Raw genomic sequence first — 19,747 nt, forward strand, 5'->3', positions numbered from 1 at the left:
TTGAATTGTCAAGATTCCTGCTTTTAATGTCTTTGAAAGACTTATTCGTAATAATTATGACTTTTGTAAATTATGCATCAAGTGCTTTATTTTCTTCATTTTGACACTGCTTTAGTTTTTTGAAAGATGCTTACTTCCTTTTGTTAACTACTTCTGTCCTGTTGTTAATCTGTTCCAAGTTGCCCTTTGCCTCAGGTTTTCTTTTTTCCTTTTTGCAAGGTAGTGTTTATTTGTCCTAAGTCTCCAGATAGGTATCCTTAAATGCTGTCTGAAAAAATTTAACTTTTAGCTGCCTGACCTAGCTCCTTCTTATCACATTGCTTCATCCTGAAGTTCCCTTTCATGATACAAACATGCTGTAGTATCCAAGTACATAATGGTTGCTGTTACAGTGCTATTCCTGCATGCTACTCAGAACAAAGTTAAGAACTGCTTTTTCACTCAGCCTTATGTTAAGTTGCTTCTTAAAAACCTCGATTTGTGTCTAAAAGTTTACTCTTGCTGCCAGGATATAGTGTAATGCCTGTCCAGACTTTATGAGGGTAGCTGAAGTCTGCCATTCCTACTGCACCCTCTGGCCTCATAGCACTCCTTACAATATGTGTTTGGGGAAACTACCTTTTGCTCTGGAGAGGATGCCCATCTATGTACCCAAGTCTTTTCCTAGCAGGCCACTGGAGACAGGTTTTCCATTTTATCTTTCTGCTTCTATCCTTACTTTCTTTCCATAATTAACTTCGAAGATGATGGACTATGGATCTCTCTAAATGTGTCTCAGCTTCTGTTGTGAAACACGTGATGACCAGATCTCTACTGTACCTTACTTGATTTTGTTGGCATCTTTGCTCCTATAAATTAGTGTAGGTAGAGAGAACCCAGCAATGGATCATTTGCCTCTCCTTCTGTTCACTCATCTGCTATGATATCACTGGATGATCTTTCTCGGGCATAGTACTGTTCTGGAGTGTTCCTGGAGGTCATCTCAACAGATTCCTATGTATCTTTATCTACTTCTTCAACAGTTCGGTGCTCCCTGTGTCCCTTTGTAGGTGTTTAGAGTGAACCCAATTGCAGCATGTAATTTTCTCGGAAAAAACCAAAGGATGCTCATTCTGTCTGCTCACTAGGGCACGTACTCATGTGTGGTAGTGAGATACTCTGCCCAAATATAGCATATTTACTCTTTGTGACTGCCTCTAGTATTAGCTAGTGCTCTCTCTTCATCCAGTCTTCTTCCACTTGTGGTGTTTAGGTTGAGGAGCATGCATGAAATCTGCAATGTTAGAAAAGAAATTAAAAATTGTGTTGACTTCTTTTGCTAAGATATGAAAGAAGTTCCCCCTGTACTCCCTGTGCAGCAAAAGATACTTGCCTCCTGTGTGCAGAAAGTAACCAACATGTTGACATTTTTGGTTTGTTCTGTGTTGTTTTGATTTATACAAGTGCATGTTGCAGTTTCGAATTGAATCAGAACAGATTAGCATTTGTGGAGAGCTGACCTCCTAAAATAGACAAATCTTCAATAAAAGATGTTATTGTAGTGGCGACAGTGGGAGGGATTTACAAGCATGCATTTTAAGTATGTTCAGGCTGTTACCAAATCAGAATTATTGTCTGTTCTCTGCCTTGCATAACATCTGCATTAACCCCCCAGGATTCTTAAGATACCAATCTCTCTTCATTAAACCAAGAACAAGAGTCAAATGATTGAGATTCCTGCTTGGCTTATCCCATTTGGAAAATTAGCATTCTTTTGACAGTAAGACATGACAAGCTACATCTATACTAGAAAAATAATGTGTGTTGGAAAATAACTTTCAGCTAGCACAACGTCAAACATGATTTTGTATTTAATTTAGATTGAGCTTAAAAACATGTCAAATGCATTACTCCATTTATTGAGACAAGTTTGTGTTTTTTGATGCTATGATTACTGTATACTAGAAGTTGCTCCTGTGTACCTTAGGAGGCCTTTGGGGGGTTGTGGACTGACTAGTTAAAATGTGCTGATTTAGTTAGCAAATTTGCTGAGTTAGTTCTGCTATAGAGGAGTTCATGGGTATGTGTAGAAGGAAGGTATTTAATGTATGAGTAAAAAATTAATTTCTAACTTCCATTAATCCAGTGCAGCACTTTGTTGCCAACGGATTTGGGACAGTGGAGTAAGACAAGATGAAAACTAGCAAAGAAAGCCTTATGTCTTCCTCTCGCTCTTCCTATTTTTCATTACTGACATGATAGCTTTTATTTTGCATTATTTTAATTCAGGTTTTTTCATATTCTGTCAATGGAGCTTTGCTTAGTTCTAACTATGAGGGGGGAAGTTGGTGCTCTGAAATGAGGCATACAGACATCTCATTTTGTGGTGCACCTTTTTTCTTGTATCATTTACTCATGCACTTCAATATTGCTATTACTGGTTTTACTGTTGCTGTTGTTACTAGTTCTAGCAGTTTATGTTTTAGGGAATGTGTAATATTCTTGCCAAGGGCATTTTTTTTTTTAATGTGCAGAAGAATTTATTTTGAACAATTGAGTTTTCTTGCCTGAGGACATCAGCCATCCCTACAAAGTTATTGAGATGTCATTTAATTGTCCCAGAAAAATGAGCAAAAAAATATGAGATCCAACTCACATACATTTAAAGTTTTAATTCTGTTGTGCTACCCTAATAACTTTGTAAAATCAGAAGTTTTTTCCAGTCGTGCACAGAATACAACTTCTCAAAACCTGCCTACTATGTTATCTTATTTTTCACCCCAATCACTTTGTGTGCATGGAATAAAGGGACAGGAATTTTTTCCAAATAAAAAAATTGAAAAAAAATTATTTTTTGGTACTATCATTTTTACAAAAAAGCTTACTTTGATCGTATTTTGCTCTCTAGCAGAGGAAGATTTCAGTCTAAATGGTGGAGGTTCCAGAAAGTTGTGAAGTACCACAAAGAGTAAGAAGCAGATTATTTTACTAAAGGCATACTGATTAGTCATAAAATTACGATGTGTGTTAATGGATATCTTCATTTTCACTCTGATCCAATCTGTTGTGTAAGAATAGGAACAGACATATATTTTTGGAAGAGTGATTAAAACCAAAAGTAGATACAAGGTATGCATCAGGATCAATACTTTTAAGAGCTAAAGTGTCTGTGGGAACATTTTTTTTCCCCTCAAACTGATTTCTGACAAATGGTGAGCATCGTGAATGAAGATATTCACATTGGATTTTAGGTGACTTGAAGACAGCAGCATGCAAACTATTACCAAAAAAGTGCAGAATGGAAGCAAAAATGGGCAAACATATGTATAATCATTTAATTTAAAAATTATATATATTTTTATATATACAAGTATGTAATGTATTTCTGTCATATACACAACCATGTAATAATTTCAATGTGGAATGATACGACATTCAAATTTTTAGGGTGTTTTGTTTCTTCTGATTCTCAGTGGAGTGGCTGGTCCTTGCTTGCATGCAACTTATATTGGAATTTATTTGCTGCATCTCACTGTAGTATAGCTTTTGTGGGATTAATGGGAATGGTTTTCTAACAGAACTGCAACTTTTGAAATCATTTTGGCTTAAAAGAAAAGCGTCTCTAGCTATGAAGATTGTACAGAGTAGGGAAAAGTGTGGGGATGACAGAGTGACAGTGTGGGTCCCCGTTCCCTATACCCCTGTGTGGCTGGTGAGGAGGAGGTAGAGTCCAGAGTGAAGGGATGAATTTGTTCCTGTGAAAAGCTGGTCATGGTTGTGGTGGGAAAGTGTTTTAGATATGTCTGTTTCTGACTATCAGACTCTATTCTTAATTGTCAATAAAATGAATTCATGAGAAAGAAGCTGGGTGGGCATCTGGCAGCCAGCCAAGCTGCCTACATTCTAGCATGCTTTCTAAATGTATACACATTCCAGTTTCTGTCCTGCCTTCCCTCTGCTTTTTCCAGAAACTGACAGCTTAAGATTAATATTGAAAATATCCAAATTCAAAGTGCCACATTTAATACAGAATCCTGATAGTCTGGATGAATGTAGCCAAAAATTGTGCCATTTCTAGGAGCATGGGTAGGAAAGAATGCATTGGTTTTGTCCAGTCTTAATCTTACGTTGCTGATGTGAAACTTCTGTTGCACATGAGGAAAGGGTTATGTAGGTTCTCATTCGCAGTTAACATCCAGGCCAAAAGGATGGCTCTACTCCCGCTTTCCTTTGCCATGCAGAACAACCAAAGTTTTTGTTGTTTTGGTTTTGGGCTGGTTTTTTTGCTTTGTTTTGGGGTATTTTTTTTGGGGGGGGGGGGGGGGGCAGGCAGGGGGGATGTAATTTGTTTCTAAAATTATTTTAATTATTTTTATTTTTATTTTGGTTATTGTTTTTTGGTCAGTCAGTTCGTTTTCTGTGGGGTTTTTTTAGAAAAAATAAAGATGGTCCTTTATTTTTTCCCCTAAAGAATACTGAGATATCTTCATTTTTATATACCTTACACTTACAACAGAAAATTAATTTTGGTTATTTGGATTTTTTTGACTTTGAAGTTTTGTAGATGTGCTCTCAGAACAGCCTGATCTGAGTTTCAAACCCATTTCACAATTCACAGTAAAAGCTAAAATGAGTGGACTTTGGTCTAGTTCTCGAGTTCTTCAGTGTTTCAGACATATTCTAAGGGGGTTTCCTATTCTAAACTACTGTTTAGAAGCCGCCCCTTTTCTGTAGTGGATATTGAGAATGTTTACAATTTCTCACTTTTCTTCTGTTCTTCTTAAACAAAACTCGCTTTGATTTTGGAGTGCTTTGCTCTAGTAAAAGCCTTGGGACTTGGAGCACTGACTTCAAAAGATTTTCAGCAGAAAAAGCACAGGAGAATTTTAAAGAAATAATTCCTAGTAACAGATTTTGTAACTTTCTGTTTATAATTATAAACTAGCTTCCAAAATAAACCACTGTTAAAGAGCTAAGAGCTACAACATACCCATCAGGGGACAAATTGTTAATAAAGTGTAATTTGAAAGGGGAAAGCTGATGATATCTTGCAAAAGGAAATAAGAGCCCCAAGGCTGCATAGAAGTGCCTTATTACCAGTTGCACTGGGCATTCTGTTGAATGAGTTTTGTTTATCATGTTTTTGTAGTTACTTTCACTGAGCTTTCAGTGACATTGGAAGAAAAATACCAAAGTACAATATTGTTCTTCTAATGTAGCAGTCAAAGAGTTTCTAAACCAAGAAATATGGAAAAGAGGCTACAGGAGTAGAAGAACATTGCACAGCTGTTTCAGAAATAAATTTTTCAGTTGGCCTCCCTGCATGAGATATTCACTAAAATTTCTGCGTGTCACTGAAATTTAGGAGATACTTATCTCAACACTTGAAGGCCTCTGAATCTAAAGGCTGAGTAGAGTTTTCTGCAAGTCTGCAAGCAGGGAGGGAAATAGGAGGGGGAAAATTGCAGATGAATTATTAAGATATGATGATTGTTTCAGTGACTGCTTTCCTAAGATTCCTTGTCACTGTGGAATGAGGTAAACACCTTTATATGTAACAGGGGTTAAGCAGCTGTTCCATTGTTTCTGCAAAAGTGGCCAATTTGAGTCTGAATGTTTGTCTTTTAGGAATTGGATAGAAATCACCCACTCATTTAATGTTGCTACTACGAGGTTGCTAGATGTCACTGACCTCCACTAATTAATAACTTGAATGATGTTCAACATATAACCTAGAGGTGCAAAGTTCCATGTGGCACTGACATTGCCCCAGACCATTCACTTGTGTCAAAACAAGAGAGAAAGGAACTTTTGTTCAGGCTTTTTCATAGCCTCAATGTTATCTCAAGTCTTCATGATGAAGTTGTGATTTAGAGTTATGGGTTATGGGTCCCCTGGTTCCCTCTGCTCCTTCCATTGTGTTTGGAGTACATGATGTTCCCTTAAAGACATTTTCATATTCTGAACAGATACCCTCCTTAGTCCTGAGGCTCCTATTTGTCTTTCTCACCCTTGATTTCTGTATAATGTAGCAGTGCAGCTACACTCCAATGATTTTCCTATTAGCTATATGTTCAAGATTTCTGATTTTAATAAACATCTTTTGCATTTTGTGTCTAATGAGAATTTTTCTCAGCCTGCTGGGGTTTTTTTGTCCAACTCTACAGCTCATGATATTATCTATATGTTGATGATACTAATTTACGTGTCTCTCTACTTTTTATTCTTCTCCATATTCTTGATATTTTGTTTCTCATATTATTTTAGCATTTTTCAAATTAAAGCCAATTGTTTCAAAGTAAACAATTGAAATTTCCTTATTCCATATTTCCCTTTGTCAGCTGTCAAATGTGCTGTCATGAACTGTGTTGCCAACTCTGGAAATTTTTGTTGGTTTTTTTTCTTACCGTGTTCAGTTTTGCCCCGTCCACTTTCTAGATGTCTTAATATTTATGTGTTATCCTTGAATGGAAAGAAGAAAACTCAAATCTTGATTTTCACAATCACCTTTCTGGGCAATTAATTTAACCAGAAGGATGTAGAATATGTGTCCCCATGCTGTTGAAACATGTATTTTTTCACTAGGTTTTCACTGGACAAGCTGCATGAATTGGTGGTTCTTACATTTCTTCTGTCACTAGCATTCTACTTCCTCTGCGCTTTCATCAATCTAAAATCTTCTTGATTTTTTTTTTGCATATTTAATGGAAAAAAATACATATTTTAAAGTTCCTTCAACAGTTTTTGTCTCTTTGCCATCTTGTGAGATACTGTTTTTAGGTTAACTTTAAAAAAATATTTTTATTACTGTAAATAACAGTTATTTTTAACCTACTAAAATCAATCTTATTTGCAAAAAAAACCCCAGGAAACACTTCAAAACTCAGTGTGGTAACACAGATGTTAAATCTTGAAGGATTCATATGTAATTTATTCAAAACATTAAATTTACTATATGTAGTACAATTTTAGAATGTGCATTAAAGATGTGTTGTGAAATCTCATTCCTACCTGCTGAATGGCTGCCAAGTTTGGTAGTGCAAGAACATTTTGTTGTTTTACCCCTTCAGCACAATCCTGCATTCAATTTTAAATGTCCATAAAAACTGTAAAAGCCTCAAAATGCCAGATTGGAGCAATAAAAACTTTGAAAGTCACAGTGCAACAGTTTTGGGTTTTTTAATAACTCTCTGGGAGCAGGATTGAAAATCCTAGTTCCAAACACACTCAAGTTTTGAGTTGCTAGCTTCTAAGTTTGGAACTTTATTTTCCTCTATACAACTGTGTCTGTTAAGTGTAAAGCAAGTAGATATTTTGTGACATTTAGAAATCCTTGCAGAAGACAAAGAGTGGAATGCACAGGTGGATGGGTAGCTGGCATTTATGAAAGTTCAGTCTTGGGCAGAGTCCTGTGTCATTCAAGTCAGTGGAGTGGCCCAACACTGAGGGTTTGCGAAAGTCTTAGTAACTCTGAATTCTTCTCTGATAATTCTGATAGAATTCTTCTCTAATCTGGTTAATTTTTTCTTTTATCATATTAGCTCTGACAGTTTTCAACAACTATTTGCACAGTCAGTAAAATCAGATGATTAAAACTTTGGTTGCTTCATGAATTGGCAGGGTACGTACTTCTCACTTTTTTATATACTTCAGGCTAGTATATTTGGAATAAAATTAAGTTGACATCAGCTCCTTGAAGCCATATAAAGGTTCAGATATTACTTGGTTTAAGTACAGAGTTGTATATCTATCAGGGGATCTCAGTTCTAACTGAATTCCAAAACCTGGAAAATTCAAGCATGATTTTATATTTATTTCCATACATTTCGCAGTACTCACTTTATAAGAAACTGTAATTTTTTAACTGTGGATGAACAGTAAAAGCTGATTCTGAACAAATGAAAACACACATGATGTTATTCCCAGGAAAATTGGCTGTTACATGTGGCAAAAAAACTTGGAGGCAAAATAATGCAGTGACCGTAGCCAATTAGTAAAGTTGTCCATATGGTGCTGGACTTCTTGTATGAAATGCTGGCCTATCACTTCGTGTGAAAGCCTAACCAGGATGCCTTAAATCCTTAGAAACCAGCTTTTCCTTTTTTTTTTTGTGAGCCAAAAAGGAAAGCTATATTAAAGGAAGCCCCTTTTTAATATTTTACTCTAGTTTTTCACTCAGAGAGTGATAGTCCCCAAAGATATTTGTCAGGAGCCTATTGGCAAGATAGCCAGCTCCAGCAGCAATGGCTGCAAGGATGAGGGGTCATGACTCCGTGGAAAACAAGGAAAATGGTTCCTGTGAAGTAGAGAGAGGTATAAATCTTCCTTAAGTGGCTTTACATATTTGCTCGAAGCAAGGATGTCATTATACCAAAGCGGGCCTTAAAATTTCTGGTAACCATCAAAACCACCACTAACTCTGCGGCTGCTAATTTGCTGCTAATGTCTTGCTGGTGTGCTGCGCCATGGCTACATTCTTTCTTTGGGTTTACGATCCTGACACTTTCTTTATGGCCTCTTTAAATTCAGCTTTTGGAATCCAACATCCAGAGCTAATTAGGCAGGCTGTAAGACACCCTCGCCAAAGAAGCCAAAACATTTTGAAGCCATTCCATTGCTGGACTTGATGTGAACAGTAAGGCAATATTACTCATGTTTGTTGACATATATTATTATGGTTATTGCCATTATACCCCAACTCCCCAGAGTATTGTTTAAATACATGATACAAGAGATGAAAGCAAGCAGATAGTGAAAAAAAGAAAAAAAAAAAAGAAATATCATGTAGTTGTTAGTTTTTGGCGTTGTGTAATTAAACTATCTTCTTTAATGTTGTTTTTGCCAGTATCTAATTAGCAGAGCCATCTGCCTAAGAAGTGCTGGACCATCTGTCTGGAATACTGTTCTGTTCATTTCTTGGTTCTTGACTAATTAACTTCTTTCTCTATGAAATGTAATAGTACATTCCGTTTCTACACTTCAAAGTTCATATATAAATATATATATGAATGCATACCTGTCTACCTGTATTTGTTTTGAGTATCTGTGTAGCTATGGGAGCATAGTTCTCCCAGGAGGTCTGATTGTACTCAGTTATGTGTGCAGCTTTCACTGTAGGTGAAAGCCACACTTTTTTTGGTGCCCTGTCAGTAAAACTAATACATCTCTCACTTAAATCATTCTAATTGGCCAGTTCTTTCTTGACTGTGTTCAAACTTTGAATTTCCTGTCTACGTTTACTAATTAAAGTTAGAATTATAGGAAGGGTCCTTATTAAAGTTAAGTACTTAGGGCTCTAATTTTTTTTCTGTTGTATTTTTTAATTTTCTGGAAAATTATATAATAATTTAGGTTGGAAGAGACCTCCAGATGTCTTGCCTAGGGACTTCCTTCGTTGCTGCATGTCGGGCATGTAATAGAATCCCTTGAGAGTTACTTCTGTGAACATTATTTACTGTTTCTACACTTTCCATATTTCTCTTTTAGTGTTCTTCAAAGCTATTTGGATAAATCAGTTTGAATTAGAGATTGTCTTTTTTCATTTTTTCTGTTGGAGTTAATTTCTTTGCAGTTATTTAGTTTAACTTTCTAAAGATACAATAGTTTAACTTCTAAGCAAAACTCTTATTGTTCGTCCAGAGAAGTTACTAAAATGTATTTGTTGTTCCAACGAATATTATTAATTTCAATAATGTAATTTTATCTTACATATAGGTGTTGCATGCACATTTTCTTCATTTTGAAGATAATAGTTTCATTTTATATTCTTGAATTGGAATTTGTTTTCTTTGCTGGCTGGAATTTCTCTCCTCCTACTACCCCTTTAAAATGCCAGGAGAGATTTCATCTGAAGTTTTGAAGTTCTTTACACACATCACTATTTAAAACACTGATACAGTTATTTACAATTGAGATTTTACAAAAAGCTGCCTGCCATCAGTTTGAAACTAGAGTTCAAGCTTTGACTTATGTGTGCACCAAAGCCTTGGTTTTGTTCAATCTGATTTTATGTCAAATCTGTATGGAGCTTTGTGGTTCATGCATTTTTTTAACCAAAGAAAACAATACCTGTTCAAAAGTGATCTGTGACATCCTCATCAGAGTACACTGGGTTAAGTTCAAGTTGTATCTTTCAGCTGCAGTTGAAAGTTGCTCACATTGACTTTCACAGTGTTAAAAATCACACTACATTACATAATTAAGGTTTATTTATGTATAAGAGAATGTATTTATGAAGAAGATTGGGAAATGAGGAGCTCACTAAGTCAAGGCATTAAATTTACAGAAGTGCTTGAAAGACCATATCGATCACAGGATTTATAAAAGCCATGTCATTGTAAATATTGTCAGCTTGCTATCAGAAACAGATTGATGTGTCACCTTAAACCGTACTCCTTAACCTCTGCAGCTGTGTTCTTTGGAGAGATGTGTAGCAATAGCTGTGTATGACCTGCCCTTACTTTCTCTGACACTGACTTTCAAATCTGTGTTTACTCTTTCCCCAGAGTGAACAAACTTCTGTGTCTATAATTTGGTTCAATGAACTTTGTTGCCAGCTTAAGTAGCATTACAATATTAATTAAAACCAGTACACTGAATGCTGCAAGTTGTGTTTTGCATGTGAAAATTGAAAGTTCTTGTTAAGAAAAGTAGAAAAGAAAATATCCTAACAGGATAAATCTTAGCTGTATAGACCTTCATAGTGAATCAAATATCCAACATGGTTTGCATGTCATATCTGCTCTCCTCCTTTGAACTTCATGGAAATGTCATCAATCAGTATTAAGCAGGAGAATATGTCAATTTAAGGGAAGCAGTGGATAACAGTAACATCTTTAAACATGGTTTTGCACTTGCTTTTTAGAATAATGCAATCCATATGTCTCCATCTGGTCTTTCAGAATGAAAATTTTCAAGTTGTAATCTTCTACTGGCAAAACCCACATTGTTATTACTGTGTTGGGACATTTTGTTTTGTCTTTGTGTGCTGAAGATTCAGGACACATTTTTCTCCCTTTTTTCCCACATTGAAACGCCATTTAGCTTGGTGAGTTTTCTACCTGTCTTCCTCCTGTGTATAAGCAGTAGACTGTGTTGAATATCTAAATTTCCACTTTGTGGGAAACTCCCCTGAATTTCCTGAAGGTTAGAAGGTAAAAAGAAAGCAGCAAGCTCTGTATAGAAATGTTTGCCTGCATTACTGAGCTATGTGGGAGCCTTAGGGACCAAAGCACAGCAGATTGAACTACTCATCTCTCTTCAGATGCCTTTGTACTATATTTCATTTGCAGCCTCCTCTATTATTATCTCCTCTAGCAGTGGAACCAAGGGCTATAGGACTGTCAGTACACTTGATTTCAAAGATGGGACTTAGCTTTGTCACCAGTGTGTCTGCATTTATTTCTTGTCCACATAGTATTACTCCTTTTTAGCAGATGTTGTCATGCATAGGGTTTTCCCAGAGAGTTTGCCATTTGGTTAACTTGCAAGCAAACATATTTATATCTAGTTGCAGCAGTTTCTTCTATTTGGGTTCTTATATGTCCTGTTAACTATGATGTCCAGAACTATTACATAATGTTTTAATATTTCACATCCTTCCCTTTCAAATTACTTTTACTGTGGACTTAAAGCCAATTGAAAGCTGGGTACTTTTTTCACTGAAAAATGATTAATTGATAAATATTTTGTATTTAATGCAGTCTTTTTCCTGCTGTTCATGTTTGACCTATTATTCTCAGTTCAGTTTTGGCAAGAACTTTCCTTCAAACCTTCCTTTTAAGCACCCACATTTTGCTCTCTTTCTACTCTGACCTCCCCCTGGTGACTAACTCTTGACTTTCTCCAGGCATTTGAAATTTTTTGTGTTGTTCAGAGATAACATATTCAGCACTTGTATCTAGTGCCACACAACATGGAGCTTCAGTGTGTCCTAATGACTTGATTAGGAATTTAGTTGGTCGTCCCATGATCTCTGTTACGGACGTGAATTGTTTTTTGCATTACCGAGTCAAAAGAGTTAGGTCATTGCTGCTTTTTTATCTAAGTCGGTATGAGGTTTCTTTCATGATGCTAGATATAATTTGTTATCAATTCTAGGGTCATTCACAAGCAGATTCTTTCAGAAGTTTTCAATATATTCCCCAATACACCATAGTCATTTAGCATTGCAAAAGCAAATGCTGTAAGTAGGCAGGTTTAGGATGCAGGAAGAGAAGTGATTACATTAGTTTTCATAAGTAGTTTTTTTTTGAAGTGAAGTGAAAAATGCTTATTCTTGGGCTTGTTGAAACACAAATACTCTGAAGGCATTTTTCCCCTTAATTTAAATGGGCTTTCACCTTATTATTAATCGGAGAATCTGCTTGCTATTAATACAGTCTCCATTAAAACACAGGTACAAAACATTTCCTTTATTAAATCTGGATAAATTGTCTCTCATTATTTCCTTGCAAATAAAAATGAAAAGTCTGTGGTTTCAATAATTAGGCAGCAGTGGTTACCTCAGAAATCTCAATTCTTCTTGATAAATTGTGAAGTGCTTTGTGGCATTTTTATCTAAAGAACATATAGATGTGCACTGTTGAGGTGAAAGAATGCAGGCTGATTTAAAATGCACTTTGACTACACAGCATATATAGGCATTCAAATATGTACATGTATTGGCACATTAACACCAAGCATGCAGCCTGCTCCACTGAGCAGTAAAGTTTGTAAGTCATAGCTGCTGAATGTTAAATATGGAAATAACTGGAATTAACTCATGCAGTGAAACTGTAGTAATGCAGACCAGGCATTACAGTCCTGGCATAAATCTGTTGAAGCAGTGAGACAGCTCAAAAAATGAGGATAAATTGCTTCTGCTTTGCAGTACACTGTTTCACTGTTGTCTTGTATGTCTCTGTCCATTACTTCTTTCTCTGAATGGATGCTTATGATTAGTACTGCAGTCATTCCTTTAGAGACCAAAATCTCCATTTGATGCCTGAGATTAATACTTCAAAAAGTGCAATAGGGCACACTTTCCCACAGCACAAGGTTTATGAGATGCTGTGGTGGTGCAGCCCAACTCTTCTGGAGAAAGAGGTTCAGCCTTTCTGTGTGTTTCTCTAGCTGCTTACCTTAACAAAACTCACCAAAAAAATGGCTAAATAGTATCAAATGTAACTGTGGTTATTTCTGCTGTAGTGATTGATGCACTGAGTCATGATGTTGTCCAGCTTCCTTTTGGATTAAAATAATGAAAAACCTTCAACAGCAAAACTACATTTTGAAGGAGAAAACTCTTAAGAGGCATTTATGGATAGGATCATCCACAGCTAATCATCAGTATCTCTGAAACATATAACACAAACATGGACCTAAATAGGTCAGGGGCTTATATTTCTGTGTTCCCTTCATTTCTAACAAATTCCTTTTGGTTGCAGGCAGTGGAGTGGCAATGTGATGAAGCTACTAAAAGAGCCTGTTACAGTAAAGGCAAATCAAAGGTAAGCATGAGACAGCTGTTCCGCTTTAATAAAAATTTTATGTTAATAGCAGGTGTAATTCAGTGTATAAATCTCTACCTTATGCATTTTTACTGTCTCTCTTTCTGGCGAGAGATGCAGGAAAGGGGTCTGGCACTGATGTGTAAGCAAAGAAATAAAGAAGAGCATAGGGAGCACGGGGTGAGAGATACAGTCACGTGATTCTTGTCTGAAATGACCATGAACTTTAGCTTCTACCAATTTACTGTTTTGACACCAAGGTTAAGCATGGCATGTCAAATGTAGTGAACTGTGTTCTCACTTCATTTTCTGTGCTGTAAATTCTGAATAACTGTGTAATTACTTTGTAAAATTCTCAATTTATATCCCTGTGTTTAAGATGCAATTTTATTAACTTTTTTATTTCCTATCTACTGGTGCTATGAAGAAAATAATATTAAATTCACTAACTTCTTAGAAATTGAACTTGATAAATTTTTTGTATTTAAAACCAATTCTTTATCTGGCCAGCTGCAATTTCTATTTTTCAGTACAGGTAAATGTAATGCTAAGATGGAACCTGCGGCTGTCCCAATGTGAAGCTAGTTATCAAATTAATTATAAAAGCAATTAGAATTGCATGCAATCTATGTTTTTAATTATTGTACTGTTCAATAGTTAAAGTTAATTCACTTAAAACGTAAAGGGAGAACACATCAAGAGTGAGAAGTGCAAAAGAACACACTTGCTTTTATTCTGTAGAATGTGTTGCATACATTACTGTTGTGCAAAACTCAAAAAACTCCAAGCTTCAAAAACATGTTCTGAAAGCTCTGTCATCTAATGGAGGAGGAATCTCTTCTGCATAGTTATCTAATCACTGACTTTTTAACTTCTCCCATTAAACAGTTAATTTCCAGCTCCTTTTTTACTGAGTGCTGGAAAATAAAATTGCAGTGTATGACTGTACATTCTAGATTGAAGAAGAAGAATGGCCCCCCTTCAGATGCAGGGCCATGTTATACTGTGAGGTATAGAAAAGAAAGAACTCTTGGAACCTCATATTTTAAGCAAATGTTTCATTTTCTAAGTTGTTTTTTCTCCCTAGAAAATTTATGCTTCAATATGTGATATATCCCTCAAGCCTTTATCCTTAGCTTTCAGATGACAATACTTGGAAGTAAGGGAATATTCTCAAGGGTCAATAGAATATATCACAATGCATTGATCAAGGGGCATATACAGTAGAAACTATCCTGGTAGGAATGCTATGCGCAACTAAACATATATGGCTTTGTTTTACAGTGATTTTCCAAGTGTAAAGCTGTGAGAATAACATTCAACTTGTCTGAAAGTCATAGTGCAGTGACTGTGATCTAACATGATGGATGGAAGTAATTGTAAATTTGAGGCTATAGTAGTGTACTTTTGAATAATATGTTGACAATACTGTTACCACACATTTGATTCAACAGTGTAAAGCATCTGCTGCTATTAAATCATTTTGTTAGGAGAAATACACAACACTGATGACACATATTTAAGAATGGACTTTAGTGTAGTTTTTTATTCATGCAGAGTTTCATTTGTGCCCATCACACCCTTTTGAAGAAAATGGTGATTGGAAGTTGAGCTGTCACTGTAAAATAGTATATATGCTATTCAAATAATGACCTCTGGGATTGTTTCTTAGTATTGTTATTATTTGGCTAAAGATTTCATTTGTACCCACAGCCATGTTCCTCATTCACAATCTAGAAGAGGAGTATAGTCCTTATGCTTCCTTACATTCAAAAGTAATCCTGGGAGTAAATACTTGTCTTCTTATTTTTACCATTTGGGTTTTTTTTTTTTTTTGGTGTGCAAACTTTGTGGCCTGAAAGCTTCATGTGGGAGTTGTTGGAGAATGCAGAGATACTGTCTGAGGAAACCTACCCAGCTGGAACGAAAATTGTCTCTTTGAACTTTTCGTGCCTCTTTTGTTTTCACTGATGTGGTCAAGGTTAAAATCAAAGGATAAATTTATGACCAGGGAAAGGATAGCCAAACAATGTTTGTCTTTTATGGCCTTATTTCCAAGACTAAAGCAAGGTCACTATACTCTCTGTAGAAGGAGATGCATGCAGAGCCTTCCCTTGGAAAAACTGGGAATCATCAGATCAGGAGGAGTTCACTCCAGTGCTACAGTGAATTGTCCCTCTTCAGGGGAAATCTCTTGGCAAACACAATTCCAGTTACTATTATCAGAAAAACTTGCCTGCTTGCCTGTTGTATAAATCGATCCAGCCCAAATTGCAGAGTTGATGGGGGTTGCATTTCTGTAACATTTCGCATGTGAATTCAGATTTCAGGGCAGGCTCATGTAACTGTAGGAAGAGACAGGAAACACTGGAGTCAAAACATGTTAAGGCCAGCCCAGACTGTGGCAAAGGAGATGAGGATTGCCGGGATGGCTGTGGGTAGGTTATTCATTCAGATCCTGGTTTCTCTTGAAGCTCTGCTGGCTACAGAGCAGCACGAGGGCAATGAGTTCAGGTGGCAAAACCTGAACTCATTGCCTGAAAGTCACCTTACTGATAGAGTGAATGCCCTGAAGCCAGAAGGTGGCTTCGAACCCTGAAGCAACTTGAGTAGTTTTGAGATAATGGTCAGTGAAACACTTTTGTTCTTTTTTTGTTCTTGAGAAAGAAGCTGCATGGAATTTTTGCCTGTAGCTGTTATCAGTTGTTCTGAGGTTTATGCTTTAGAAGCCAACAAGGGAAAAGAGCTGAAGGGAAAAATATATAGGGACATCTGTCACATTTGACAGTGTAATGCACACTTGACTTTTGAAGGCCGATGCTTGTTACTCAGACTTTAGACATTTATCCACCAATTTAAGATGTTGCCTAAAATATCTAGTGGCTCCAAAAGTGAGCCACACAAAATTACGTCCTTGTGGCCAGCATGCATTAGCATGTAGAAGTCTAAAACACCAGACATGATTAAGAGAATAAATTTGCTTATTCATACTGACAATTGTGGTAGGGAATGTTCGAAAGAAAAAGTATAAATGCACTATAAATTGTTGAGAATGCAATAAGCCAAAGAGAGGTTAGAAATAATCATGCTAATTGAAATTAAGTCCCATTTTTTGCTTATTTACGGTTGTAATGGCTGGGTGTGTTAGTATCTGAACCTTCAATAAAAGTATTTAGAAATTAAACACGGGTGTATTTAAAATGTTAACCTATACAAGAAATATTGCTGCAGGAGGATAACTGTACTGCAGCCAGATTGACCTTGGACTGTCAAGGTGGTCTTAAGCCTCAGTAACAACCTAGCCTGCTTGGCTGCTGAATTGTTTCTAATAGTCATATTTTGTTTCTGGTATGCTGATACAAAAGTAGAAAGTACTTCCTAAATGTATGCTTTATTTCAGATATGTTTTTATAGGCAAATAGGAAAGTATATGACATAGAGGTCAAGATGAACTGGAGAATAAGACTACATAAAAGATGGCTACCAAACTTTACACCACCCCCTGACCTAAAAAATGTTTTGGTTTTAAAGTCCTTTGCCACTCCTGCAACACACATCTCATTTTTGCATGTGTCAGAAGTGAACCAGGACAGCCAAGCTTGACTTCAGGGCTAGAAAAATGTCTCTGAACAATTCAAGTGACTAAATAGTGAAGTCCTTTTTCAGTATGTTTTTGGGTGGTGACCGTTTTATTCATGACTAATTTTTTAAAATTTTCTTTTGCATTAGTGTGGATATTTTTTCAAATTAAGAAAACAGCCAATTAAGAAAAGCTACTCTTTCAATTTCCCTTTTTTTGCACTGTGTGCCCAACAAAAATTTCATATGAGATATCTTGTTTGCCCTGTTGCCCTATGGATTGTTGTCAAGTTGGCACAGGACTTGGGAACATTAAAGAATCTTGTGATTCCCAAGAATGTCAGAGTTTAAGAAATTAGCATTATTTTTGAACAAAATGAGTGGGTGATCAGCGTGCAAGTAATTTGGAAATTACGCTATTTCAGGGAGCTCTGGAATATGAAGAGGAGAGGTTGGATGGGTTGTAATGTCAGAACCCACTTATTTTTCCTACACTTACATTCCATGCCTTGCTGCAAAGGGCAGAATGGAAACAGACCAAAGAATAAATTACTGCCTTACGTTCTGTGAACCTCCTTGAGCACCCTTCTCACAAAAAAACCCAAAAAACAAACCTCAAAAAATTTGCCTTCTAGTTTTTGGGCATTTTTTGGTGATGGAGTTAAAGCAGTCTGATACAAGGAAGCTGCCAAAACTACCAATGCTGTCAAGAAGTGAAAGAATTACTTTTTAAATGGCTTGTTGCACTGCCCAACTCAGTTGTATGGTTACGTATTAGTTTCTTTGTGGTTTAAAGAATATTAAGATTATAGTTTTATAAAGTTCAATATAAAAACTTCATATTTTTTACCCAATAGGAATCAAATCTTACTTCCAAGATGTTTGTCTTTTACCTTTAAAGGCTCAAAGAGAAGCATTTAAAAGCTCAATTTTCATGAGAAACTAATGCAAATGTTGGTTTGAGAGGTATTTTCTCCAAGAGGTAGTTTTTTTCCTGAGATTTTACAGGATTTTGTTGAGTTTATTTTAAACTTTACTTTTATGAGGAAAAGTATAGAAGATGAATTCTAAGAGTTTTCTCAGAGACCTTTAAAGTATTTTCCCTGTCTTCTTTTGCAGTCTATTTTGTGCCTGTTCAATTTATTCAGGATTATACTTGTTGTCTTCCAGGATGAGAGTCTATTTTCAAGATAAACAAGCAATCAATTTAATATAACTGTAGGCCAGATAATGGGACTTCTGTGCTATTACTATTGTATGGATTTACTTACATGATTTCACTTAATATCTGCTAGAATTGCATAGCTGTATTTTCACAAGGTTTTTTTCAGGCTTTTTATGAGACTATCTTGTGGTGAATGCATTCAAATGTATGTTTCCAGGAAACTTTATTTTCTCCAAATGTATTGTTGATCATTTTATCGGATATGGACATTGATTTTTTTCAATAGAAGTGTTTGAATTTTTCGTCATACAGTTCTGGGAGATTTTCAGATTTGCAGGACAAAGCTTTCTGTCTGAGTAAGCAGTAGAAATTGCTGTTGCTTTCTAGCTCCTGAAGTGAGAGATATGAACATCATAAAGCTTTCACCTATACTAATGGGGTAAAAAACATGTTAAATTATTCCTCAGGGTGAGCATCTTTGTATTGTTGTAATGAAATTTTTTGAGAAACTTTGAATTAACAGGTAAGTAGATGCTTCTAATAAAACAGGTAGGGTAAATTATTAAATTAGTGGTAATAAACCCACATCTGAACATCTCAAGAATTTTATTTTTACTAGTTTCAGTATATTTTTGTTACTGACAACCTGTTTTTTCCCCTGTTTTCCTCACAACTTCCTTCCTTGGACTAATCTGTCTTTGAAGTCAACATCTGATCTCTTGAGACAGTAGTGTATTATTTAAGTCAGTGTCTATCAGATCATCTATCTGAACTATCAGTTCGAAATTTAGCCAAGCCTTTGAAATATATCCTGACAGGAAATCTTCAGTACTAGAGAGGTTTATTTTATCCTGTTAAGAACTTTTCAGAAAGGTTGATGGATATATGTGTGTGAATAAGAAATCTGTGCATATTGTGGTTGCTAACTCCAGTATGCTTGAGCCTTGTTTACCTAAAATTTTTCTCTGTGGATAAATACCATGGATGGCAAAGTGTTACTAGTCTCCTCTGTACTCTGCAGTATCACTGAATGTATTCTCTCTTTTCTGTGTGGCAGGAGGAATGCCAGAACTATATTCGAGTGCTTCTTGTTGGAGGCAACCATCTCTTCACCTGTGGAACCAACGCATTCACTCCTATCTGCACCAATCGCACGGTACGAATGAAATGTTTCGCCCCACGAGCTGAAGTCCCTGTTCTGAGCCAGTAGACTAAAAGGCAGGGCATGTTATGGCTGACAACTGGCTATTATACTGATGGGTGAGCTGATGTGTAAAAGGCCGATTTAGGTGGTGGCAGGCCAAATAGGAGAGCTAACTGATCTCTTTTTGCAGTCTTTTCCTCAGCTATGGGAGATGCACAACTATGAGCAGTTCAATTCCTCCTACATGCCAATTTTTATGAATCTTGGGTGTTTATAAAACTTCTGCCACTGTCTGGTCTGATTGGCATCAATTGGTCTAGTTATAAAATGTGGTTGTGTAGCTACATACGGTGTATGTGTAGTTCTGGAGAAATGACAGTACCTGTATTA

At 36.2% G+C, this 19,747-nt stretch overlaps 1 protein-coding gene across 6 annotated transcripts in view; it reads left to right on the forward strand.

Moving 5' to 3' along the window:
• SEMA5A (semaphorin 5A) overlaps positions 1 to 19,747 on the forward strand; it is a 318,391-nt gene that overhangs the window by 158,713 nt on the left and 139,931 nt on the right. For all 6 annotated transcript variants that reach the window (XM_032118104.1, XM_032118127.1, XM_032118114.1 and 3 more), the window contains 2 exons: positions 13,407 to 13,469; positions 19,271 to 19,369. In XM_032118104.1, coding sequence (XP_031973995.1) covers positions 13,407 to 13,469; positions 19,271 to 19,369 — 162 coding nt within the window. The remainder of the gene's footprint in view (positions 1 to 13,406; positions 13,470 to 19,270; positions 19,370 to 19,747) is intronic.

Source organism: Corvus moneduloides, chromosome 1 (assembly GCF_009650955.1).
Source record: "Corvus moneduloides isolate bCorMon1 chromosome 1, bCorMon1.pri, whole genome shotgun sequence".
NCBI classification, from domain to species: domain Eukaryota; kingdom Metazoa; phylum Chordata; class Aves; order Passeriformes; family Corvidae; genus Corvus; species Corvus moneduloides.